This window comes from Oncorhynchus keta, chromosome 23, assembly GCF_023373465.1.
Source record: "Oncorhynchus keta strain PuntledgeMale-10-30-2019 chromosome 23, Oket_V2, whole genome shotgun sequence".
NCBI classification, from domain to species: domain Eukaryota; kingdom Metazoa; phylum Chordata; class Actinopteri; order Salmoniformes; family Salmonidae; genus Oncorhynchus; species Oncorhynchus keta.
In genome coordinates this window covers 18,190,497-18,202,126 of record NC_068443.1, presented here as the reverse complement: position 1 = coordinate 18,202,126, position 11,630 = coordinate 18,190,497, and the positions used below count along the sequence as shown (strand labels likewise).

The 11,630-nt window shown below is 42.4% G+C and overlaps 1 protein-coding gene across 1 annotated transcript; it reads right to left on the bottom strand.

Moving 5' to 3' along the window:
• Positions 1–7,459: 7,459 nt before the first annotated feature.
• LOC118374494 (B-cell lymphoma/leukemia 10-like) lies at positions 7,460–10,963 on the bottom strand. Its single transcript, XM_035760925.2, has 3 exons — positions 10,632–10,963; positions 9,103–9,391; positions 7,460–8,923 (listed from the first exon to the last, which is right to left on the bottom strand). Exons 1-3 carry the CDS (start codon positions 10,680–10,682, stop codon positions 8,475–8,477), a joined length of 789 nt encoding a protein of 262 aa, XP_035616818.1. The 5' UTR covers positions 10,683–10,963; the 3' UTR covers positions 7,460–8,474.
• Between the last annotated feature and the right edge of the window lie 667 nt (positions 10,964–11,630).

Below are 11,630 nucleotides of genomic sequence, written 5' to 3'. Positions count from 1 at the left end.
TTCTTGGCCAGATTTTTTTTAAGTGATGCAAATGAGGAAACATACTATGTTGTGTTCATTTAATTTCTGCTCTGCTAGAGCTGCCCCTGTGAACTGTTAAGTGTTGTTATTCTGAAATGGAAACATCTAGGAGCAACAGCAGCTCAGCTGCGAAGTGGTAGGCCACACAAACTCACAGAACGGGACTGCCAAGTGTTGAATTCTGTCCTCGGTTGCAACACTTACCACAGACTTCCAAACTGTCTCTGGGTGCAAATATTAGTTTCACTATAAACAACACTGTAAACAACACCTTGCTCCACTGTTTGATAGGTCCCACATGACTGTGTAAGTGATGTAGATGACACATTTGTGAATAAACTACAGTGTGCTTTAAATACTGCACTGTAATCTGCAGAAGACAATGATTCTACACGGGCAGTCAACGAACAGTGGGAAATACTTCACTGACTTTAGGTACAGTGCCTTGCAAAAGTATTCGGCCCCCTTGAACTTTGCGACCTTTTGCCACATTTCAGGCTTCAAACATAAAGATATAAAACTGTATTTTTTGTGAAGAATCAACAACAAGTGGGACACAATCATGAAGTGGAACGACATTTATTGGATATTTCAAACTTTTTTAACAAAACAAAAACTGAAAAATTGGGAGTGCAAAATTATTCAGCCCCCTTAAGTTAATACTTTGTAGCGCCACCTTTTGCTGCGATTACAGCTGTAAGTCGCTTGTGGTATGTCTCTATCAGTTTTGCACATTGAGAGACTGAAATTTCGTCCCATTCCTCCTTGCAAAACAGCTCGAGCTCAGTGAGGTTGGATGGAGAGCATTTGTGAACAGCAGTTTTCAGTTCTTTCCACAGATTCTCGATTGGATTCAGGTCTAGACTTTGACTTGGCCATTCTAACACATGGATATGTTTATTTTTGAACCATTCCAAGACAATGGATCATTGTCTTGTTGGAAGACAAAATCTCTGTCCCAGTCTCAGGTCTTTTACAGACTCCATCAGGTTTTCTTCCAGAATGGTCCTGTATTTGGCTCCATCCATCTTCCCATCAATTTTAACCATCTTCCCTGTCCCTGCTGAAGAAAAGCAGGCCCAAACCATGATGCTGCCATCACCATGTTTGACAGTGGGGATGGTGTGTTCAGGGTGATAAGCTGTGTTGCTTTTACGCCAAACATAACGTTTTGCATTGTTGCCAAAAAGTTCAATTTTGGTTACATCTGACCAGAGCACCTTCTTCCACATGTTTGGTGTGTCTCCCAGGTGGCTTGTGGCAAACTTTAAACGACACTTTTTATGGATATCTTTAAGAAATGGCTTTCTTCTTGCCACTCTTCCATAAAGGCCAGATTTGTGCAATATACGACTGATTGTTGTCCTATGGACAGAGTCTCCCACCTCAGCTGTAGATCTCTGCAGTTCATCCAGAGTGATCTTGGGCCTCTTGGCTGCATCTCTGATCAGTCTTCTCCTTGTATGAGCTGAAAGTTTAGAGGGACGGCCAGGTCTTGGTAGATTTGCAGTGGTCTGATACTCCTTCCATTTCAATATTATCGCTTGCACAGTGCTCCTTGGGATGTTTAAAGCTTGGGAAATATTTTTGTATCCAAATCCGGCTTTAAACTTCTTCACAACGGTATCTCGGACCTGCCTGGTGTGTTCCTTGTTCTTCATGATGCTCTCTGCGCTTTTAACGGACCTCTGAGACTATCACAGTGCAGGTGCATTTATACGGAGACTTGATTACACACAGGTGGATTGTATTTATCATCATTAGTCATTTAGGTCAACATTGGATCATTCAGAGATCCTCACTGAACTTCTGGAGAGAGTTTGCTGCACTGAAAGTAAAGGGGCTGAATAATTTTGCACGCCCAATTTTTCAGTTTTTGATTTGTTAAAAAAGTTTGAAATATCCAATAAATGTCGTTCCACTTTATGATTGTGTCCCACTTGTTGTTGATTCTTCACAAAAAAATACAGTTTTATATCTTTATGTTTGAAGCCTGAAATGTGGCAAAAGGTCGCAAAGTTCAAGGGGGCCGAATACTTTCGCAAGGCACTGTAAATTGAAGTCTACATTACGCAATTGATGATGCCATAGAGGTGGTCATATACATCTGTTTTGGTGTACATGGCATATCTGTCCACAGGCTGATCGTTATGTTCTTTCAAGAAGAGGTGTTTAAACACCATCAGGTTTTCCTCTTTGAAGGTCTCCATCATCTCGTTACTCAATCCAAAAGATGCCGAGGAAAACAAACATGATTATATTTGAATTAAAAAATATATATTTTTATACATGCTCATTCTAGGAACTTCCATAATAGTGAAATCACACTTTATCGCCTCACAGTTTTATTATTATTTTTTTTTCACATTCACAAGTACAGTGAAATGCCTTTCTTGCAAGCTTTAACCCCAACAGCAGGGATACTGGATCAATAGAGGTAGATATGTATAGGGGTATGGTGACTAGGCATCAGGATATATGATAAACAGAGTAGCAGCAGCACATATGAATATTGTATGGGAGTGGGTGTGTGTAAATCAAATCAAATCAAATGTATTTATATAGCCCTTCGTACGTCAGCTGATATCTCAAAGTGCTGTACAGAAACCCAGCCTAAAACCCCAAACAGCAAGCAATGCAGGTGTAGAAGCACGGTGGCTAGGAAAAACTCCCTAGACACGCCAAAACCTAGGAAGAAACCTAGAGAGGAACCAGGCTGTGGGGTGGCCAGTCCTCTTCTGGCTGTGCCGGGTGGAGATTATAACAGACATGGCCAAGATGTTCAAATGTTCATAAATGACCAGCATGGTCCAATAATAATAAGGCAGAACAGTTGAAACTGGAGCAGCAGCACGGCTAGGTGGACTGGGGACAGCGAGGAGTCATCATGTCAGGTAGTCCTGAGGCATGGTCCTAGGGCACAGGTCCTCCGAGAGAGAGAAAGAGAGAAAGAGAGAATTAGAGAGAGCACACTTAAATTCCCACAGGACACCGAATAGGACAGGAGAAGTACTCCAGATATAACAAACTGACCCTAGCCCCCCGACACATAGAGTATAGAGTCAGTATAAATGTATGTGGATATTATATGTGTGTGAGCAAATGATTGTGTGACTTTTTGTATGTGTGTTGGAGTATCTGTGTGTGTAGTGTGTAGGGCCCTGTGAGTGTGCATGGAGGCAAAAAATAAAGAGTGCGTAGGCTGTCTCATCGTCACCGGTGAAACAAAACCCACAACTAGGTTGTTGCGGTTTTCGATCCTGTACTAACTGGCTCGCTGATATCAGCTAACAAACTGGTAAACCCTGAGAATTCTGACACAGTAGCCCGAATTCTTTATTTAAATGCTGGGCACTATGCTTTGAAACCCTCTGTACAACGACTGACCTCAAGTGAGTTGGAGTCGTGCGTGGCCACGCAGTCATGGGTGAACAGGGAGTACAGGAGGGGAATAAGCACACACCCTTGTGTGTTGAGGGTCAGCGTGGCGGAGGGGATGTGGTCTACCCTCACCACCTAGGGTCAGCCTATCAGGAAGTCCAGGATCGTTGCAGAGGGAAGTGTTCAGTCCCAGGGTCCTAAGCTTTGTGAATAGCTTGGACGGGACAATAGTGTTGAACGCTGAGCTTGAGTCATGAACAGCATTCTCACATAGGTGTTACTTTTGTCCAGGTGGGAAAAGGCAGTGTGGAGTGCAATAGAGATTGCATCATCTGTGGATCTGTTATGGCGGTTGATGTGAGCCATGACCAGCCTTTCAAAGCAGTTCATGGCTACAGACTTGAGTGCTACGGGTCGGTAGTCATTTAGGCAGGTTACCTTAGTGTTCTTGGGCACAGGGACTGTGGTGGTCTGCTTAAAACATGTTGGTATTACAGACTCGGACAGGGAGAGGTTGAAAATGTCAGTGAAGACACTTGCCAGTTGGTCAGCGCATGCTCGCAGTACAGGTCCTGGTAATCCGTTTGGCCTTGCGGCCTTCTGAATGTTGACCTGTTAAAAGGTCTTACTCACATCGGCTGCGGATAGCGTCATCACACAGTCGTCCGGAACAGCTGGTACTCTCATGCATGTTTCAGTGTTATTTGCCTCGAAGCGAGCATAGAAGTAGTTTAGCTCGTCTGGTAGGCTCGTGTCACTGGGAAGCTCTCGGCTGTGCTTCCCGTTGTAGTATTTAATGGTTTGCAAGCCCTGCCACATCCGACGAGTGTCAGAGCTGGTGTAGTACGATTCGATCTTAGTCCTGTATTGACACTTTGCCTGTTTGATGGTTCGCCGGCGGGCATAGCAGGATTTCTTATAAGGTTCCAGGTTAGAGTCCCTCTCCTTGAAAGCGGCAGCTCTAGCCTTTTGCTCAGTGCGAATGTTACCTGTAATCCTTGGCTTCTGGTTGGGGTATGTACATACGGTCACTGCAGGGATGACGTCCTCAATGCACTTATTGATGGATGAAGCCATTGACTGATGTGGTGTACTCCTCAATGCCATAGGAAGAATCCCGGAACATATTCCAGTCTGTGCTAGCAAACCATTCCTGTAGCTTAGCATCTGCTTCATCTGACCACTTTTTTATTGACCGAGTCACTGGTGCTTCCTGCTTTAATCATGAGGATAGAATTATGTCTGGATTTGCCAAATGGGGGGCAAGGGAGAGCTTTGTACACGTCTCTGTGTGTGGAGTAAAGGTGGTCTAGAGTTTTTTTCCCCTGGTTGCACATTTAACATCCTGATAGAAATTTGCTTAAACAGATTTAAGTGTCTCTGCATTAAGTCCCCGGCCACTAGGAGTGCTGCCTCTGGGTAAGCATTTTCCTGTTTGCTTATGGCGGAATACAGCTCATTGAGTGCGGTATTAGTGCCAGCATCGATCTGTGGTGGTATGTAGACAGCTACAAAAAATACAGATGTGTCATGTTCTGACCTTAGTTCTGCTATTATATCTATGTTTTAGTATGGTGGGGTAGCATAGTGGTTAGAGCCTTGGACTAATAACCAGAAGGTTGCAAGTTCAAGTCCCTGAGCTGACAAGGTACAAATCTCTCGTTCTGCACATGAACAGGCAGTTAACCCACTGTTCCTAGGCTGTCATTGAAAATAAGAATTTGTTCTTAACTGACTTGCCTAGTTAAATAAATGTAAAAAAAATAAATAAAAATGGTCAGGGTGTGAGTTGGGTGGGTTGTCTATGTTTGTTTTTCTATAATTTGGGATTTATGTGTTGGCCTAGTATGGTTCTCAATCAGAGGCAGCTGTCAATCGTTGTCCCTGATTGAGAATCATAATTAGGTAGCCTGGTTTCACTTTTGAGTTGTGGGTGTTTATTTTCCGTGTTTGTATTCGTGCCACACAGGACTGTTTCGTTTGTTTCACGTTGTAATTTTGTAGTGTTCAGTTTCTTATTAAATTATGGACACTTACCACGCTGCACTGCAAATTGGTCCGATCTATCTTACTCCTCATCGGAGGAGGACGATGAACATTACAAGATGAAAACTCTCTTGGTAGATGGTGTGATTGACAGCTTATCATGAGATACTTTACCTCAGGCGAGCAAAACCTTGAGACTTCCTTAGATATCGTGCTCCAGCTGTTGTTTACATATATGCATAAGATATTAGTTTTTAATGTCCCGTTGGTAGTTTAATCTTCCTCATAGGTCGTCAATTTTATTTTCCAATGATTGCATGTTAGTTAGAAGAATGGAAGGCATTGGGGGTTATTCGATCGCCTACGAATTCTCTGAAGGCAGTCCGACCTCCATCGTCTTTCTTTGTCGTCTCTTCACGGAAATGACGTGGATTTGGGCCTGTTCCCTGGGAAAGCAGTATGTCGATCATGTCGGGCTCATCGGACTCGTTAAAGGATAAAAAAGCTTCTGCCAGTTTGTGGTGAGTAACCGCTGTTCAAATGTCCAGAAGTTATTTTCGGTCATAAGAGACGGTAGCTGCAAAATGATGTACAAAATAAGTAAAAAAATAAGTTCCAAACAACACAAAAAAAGGAACATAAAAACAATAGTTTAGGAGCACGTCAACCATCTTCTCCGGTGCTGTATACATAATGAAGCTGGTTGAGAGAATGCCAAGACTGTACAAAGCTGTCATCAAGGCATAGGGTGGCTACTTTGACAAATCTCAAATCTATTATGATTTGTTTGACACTGTTTTTTCATAGTTTTGATGTCTTCACTATTATTCAACAATTTTAAAATAGTAAAAATTAAGAAAAACCCTTGAATGAGTAGGTGCGTCCAAACTTTTGACTGGTACTGTATATAGGCTTTTTATACTCCGGACTCCGATATTACTCCTCCTAATATTTCTATATTACTTAATCTCATTCTTTTACATTTTTAGATTTGTGCGTATTGTTGTATATTGTTAGATATTACTACACAGTTGGAGCTAGGAACACAAGCATTTCGCAACAGGAAAGAGTCCAAAAGTTACAGAACGGCAGGCAGTGTCAGGTTCAGGGTAGGCAGAGGTCAATAATTCAGGGTGGTGTGACAAGGTACAGAAACGGCAGGCATACTCAGCATCAGTGCAGGCAAAAAGGTCAAAACCGGGACAACTAGAAACAGACAGGAGCAAGGGGAAAAACGCTGTTAGGCTTGACGAGCAAAACAAACTGGCAACAGAGAACACAGGTATAAAGACACTGGGGATAATGAGCGACACCTGGAGGGGGGTGGAGACAAGCACAAAAACAGGTGAAACAGATCAGGGTGTGACAGAAATAACATCTACTAAATATGTGTTATGCGACTAATACAATTTAATTTGAGCCTGTGTAATATGATCCCACATTATTCCTATATTGTCCTTTTGCTCATTTGATGACTCTGCAGAGGTCATTGTGGTACTTCTTGTACTTGTTCCTGTCTTGAGCCGTAGCCTCAGGGTTGTCTGCGATAGCCCTGTTTACGTAGCCCTATCCTTTAGTTTAGCACCAACCTCAGTGTTAATACAGGGATTTTGATTGGGGAAGCAGCTGTAATAATAAACATCTTCATCATCGAAACACTTTGATAGGTTAAGCCTACTCAATTTCTTTTTGCATAACTGGAATGGCGACGGTTTATTACTTACCTGTACTCCAGAGAAGCACTTGCTTACGCTATACAGAGCAGCTTGTTTAACATGTGAAAAATCTCATTTCTTCTGTCAACATTGGACAGAACAGGGAAGGAGACACTCAATCACTGTGACTGTCATTCTCGAGCGGCATTCTGAGATTTACCTGTTTTCCCAAAACAAAAATTAAGTTATCTAATAGAGTAGGCCTACGTTACTGATCAGCTTAAATTTCATGCATGTAATTGCCTAATCTAATTGTCATAAAATCACAATGAAACTTCAGAAAATAAGGATAGAATGTATTCCTGTGAGCCAGCTTTAACAAACATTAACGAATCACACATTTTACAGGAAATGTCTCCTGTGTCTCATATCCCTTTGATTTATTTATAGAAGGTCTACATTTTCAAGATCTCAAATATAAAAAGTACTGGTACATCAATTATCAAAATAGCAGGTATTAAAGTTCACTTTCTGAATAATAAGTAACACCATTGTACTACATTACACATTCATGCCCTTTCACAATAAGAAAATGTATCTATAGTATAACAATACTTTAGTCTAGAGTAAAAACATTAACCATTTCAGCGTAGGTCTACCAAAGTTTGTGGCTACAGTTTGTGTACCATAAAGCATATGCTGAACCATTAATTCCAGTGTTATGTGTCAATACAGAGAAGTTATCTTCTGATGCTCTGGGCTCCTTACAAGGAAACAGCTCTACTGTAGCTGCCATGGTGTGGCATGTTGATGCCAGTCTCTCATGAAGAACTCACACCCCCATAATTCATGGTGTGGCATGTTGATGCCAGTCTCTCATGAAGAACTCACACCCCCATAATTCATGGTGTGGCATGTTGATGCCAGTCTCTCATGAAGAACTCACACCCCCATAATTCATGGTGCGGCATGTTGATGCCAGTCTCTCATGAAGAACTCAGATGCCCATAATTCATAGGAAAATAGATGAGCAGTAGTGTTGATGGAGAATGATGACCTACAACTTTAGTCCAAGTTCAGGATAACGTGTAGCTATCTCAATCTGTCTCTCTGTGGGTAAGGGTCATCTTATGAAAGATGACTTGATAGGAGCAGAGTAAAATTCATGAAGGTACAGCTTATGATTGAGACATAATTAGTAAGTAGTTACTTGTATGGTTTCTTCATTGAATTCAAAATAAGCATGTCCAGCTTTCTAATAATCCAGAATATAATGTAAGGCATGGAATATACTTTACGAGTTGCTATTTGTTTGATGTATCACTGAACTAAAACCCAAGAGAAAACACAAACTGGTACAAACAATAAAATTGAAGTGTGAATGTTTGATGAGTAATGATGTGGGAGACATTCCAGGGCAAGGGGCGATCCTCAGTAAGATTTCGGTGGGGGCCGAGGTGAGAGGTCCCTGTATGATGTGGAAGTGGGGGGGATGGAGCGTGACCTCAGGGGCTGGAAGTTGGCGTCCCCTCCGCTGATCGCTGTGCTCCTGTGTGGTCCAGCATCCATGTTAGATAAGGCCTCCTGTGGCAGGTGGGGAGCTCCTGGGTCTCCAGGCCTGGGTAGTTTGGACGAGGCCTGGGATGAAGACGCAACCATGCTATCTCCTCCCATGGATGATGACACCTCCTTCCCTTGGCTGGAGGCAGCGGGCAGGTTGAGGGATCTTAGGGCGTCAGAGGTGGATGGGCTCCCTTCTCCGTTGTACGGCATGGTGGATGACAGGTTGGTCTCATATGACAGCGTCCTGGACAGGTCTTTAGCGGCCCTGGATGTGTCCTGGGTTGGCAGGAAGCCCGAGGAGGAACCTGATGCCCCTGCTGTAGAGGACCCAAGGGAGATGGTCATGATAATGATTCTAAGACGGTGTTAGCACACTGAGCTAAAGCCTATTAGCTTAGGGAGCTAACACAAATATTCAGGTCTCATGCAAGATTACTCATCACTCAAGTGTGGTTCACTGCAGTACTATCATTATACACACAGACACACAACGTACCTCTGAGAGCCTCTATCCTCTCATTCTTCACTTTCTGCACCTCATCAGTGATCTTGGTGATGATGAAGTTGAGGGTACGTCCTTGCTGGATGGACTCGACCAGGGCGTCCAGCCCCCGAGGGTTCTCAGCCAGGTAGTCCAGCAGCATGCCTGTCCGTTTACTCTGCGTGCTCCTGCAGCTGATCTCCTCTGTGTCGTCCCGCGTAAGGATCTTGCGCGAGCGCAGGTAGTCAAAATGGCGGTCGACCCGGATCTTGTCACAGAGGTACGGTCGCAGCCTCGTTAGGACCTGGACAGAGATGAGCCAGATGGAAACTGTGGGTGTTTTGTGTTGTGTTGTGTTGTGTTGAGGGTTGGGTCTGTATGTTTTATAGGGACATAATTTCTTAATGTGTTTTATCAAGTGTGTGTGACCAGGGGACAGACTGCTGATGGCAATACTGTAACTGTACTGAAGGACATGTAAACATGTCTGGACAAAGAATAATTAGAGGAAGGGTATGCCTTTGTTGATCATTATGAGAAAGGGGTTAGTTATAATATGCACATCATTACTCAACTTTATTTACACTATACACACATATAGGCTACTGTAAAAATTGGGTAGCCTATAGAGCATGGGTGCTCAAACGTTTGGGCTTCGTACATAATCCGAGTTGTGGGCCACAGGCCGGACAAATATACATTGTTTATTTAGAATTATAAAAAGGTAAACACTTTTTTAGGGTCTTGAAATAATACTTTTTTGAAAGTAATTACACTTAAAACATTATCCAATCGTCGCCATATAACTTGACACCTAAGAACACATTCACCATTGTTGTTTCCACGTAATTTCAACCAAAAAGTTGTGAAGATGTTGACTCATTATGGAAAACTGACTTCATTTGAAATGTCATATTTTCTTCACCCAACTTTTAACCTAAATCCAATGACATGGTGACATTTTTTGTTGATTTCACATTGAATTCATGTTAGTTGACAACTCAACCAAATGTAAATCAAATCCAGACATTGAACTGTCATCTGTTCCCAGTGGGAAGGCTTTGGGAGCCCTAAAGTAGTGAGAGTGACTAACAAAATCTATGGAGGCCCACTGGAGGTCAGGGCCCGTCAGTAATTTGGCCATGATTACCTCAAGGTTTAGAGGGATGGCTACACTAACATGTTAGCTGACATGGGCTAATTGATTTGACTGTATCTGACTGAATTAACAAGTGGAACATTTCTAATGAACTACCTCATTTCGAAATTGCATGTTGTGTGTTCTAATATGAGATCCCTCAACCTTAAGTTGAGACCCTGACTGACTTCCTAAAAAATAAAACATTTGGACTCTGGGACCCCCTAGTGCCCTGGTTTGGTCGGCCCTGCGAGGGTGCGGCACAAGTTCGTTACTTTCACTTCTTCATTTTGCGCATTTCTACATTTAAAGTTCTCATCTCTATAAGTTAACATTCTGGCAAATCATTATTGTAAAACAGACTCCCGGACAGTTGAATTGTTAGTCAGACAAATAGGCAACTTACCTCCTTTTTAATATCTGCCATTTCATCTTCTGTCAGGTGAGGAACATCCATTCTACTTACCCTACCTAAACCAAGATGTCAAATTCAAGTCTTTCGGATACTTTCAGAGAATAAAAAGGCACACTAAAAAGACTTACACCAAAAGATAGGCTCCCGTCCACGAATATTATATTTTCCAGTGTGTAACTCCAATAGCCTATATTTGCGGATACAAAACAAAAGCTTCGACTGCCCCAGTACAGGAAAGTTTCTCACCAGGGGAACAGCTGCAAAATATTACTTCCTGATTCCATGAACGGGTTTACCCAAATAATGTGCGGGCAAGAGAACGACGAGTGAGTGTTTTTCATTCAATAACGCTACTTGCACAAGCACACCACCACAGTTAATTCCCCTGGTGATAAACCACATATTCCAGTCTTCAAATAATGTAATGTAATTACCATAAAAAAATGTATGTGCGGCTCAATTTGATTAATTATTTAATTACCATTATATTTTTTACTAAACATTTGCAAAAAAATAAATAAATAAATAGAATGTTCTTTCATAAAGAGACCTTGGGATGGGGCTATAACACTAAGCAACAGGCTATCATATCAGTGCCACTGAGGCAAGTACCAGTAGGTTTATTCTACACTGATATAAGGGAATCAATCAATTGAAATAATTTCCTTGGTCTATGGAATACAGACATGCATCTGTTGGTTACAGAAACCTTCAAAAAGAAAAGTAGGCTTGTGGATCAGAAAAACTGTCAGTATCCGGTGAAGAGCACAATTATCCAGTGTGCTGGTAGCCATCGAAGATGAGACTTTTCCCTCTGATGTCGGTTACGACACCATACTGCATTCAGGTCAAGACCCCGGTGAAGATGAAGAGGATGCAGATGAGCTTCCCTGAAATGGTTTCTGGCCGTTTGTGAAGAAATGTTTAGGTTGTGCAAACCCACCGTTTCATCAGCTGGCTGAGTGATCTCAGACGATCCCACAGGTGATG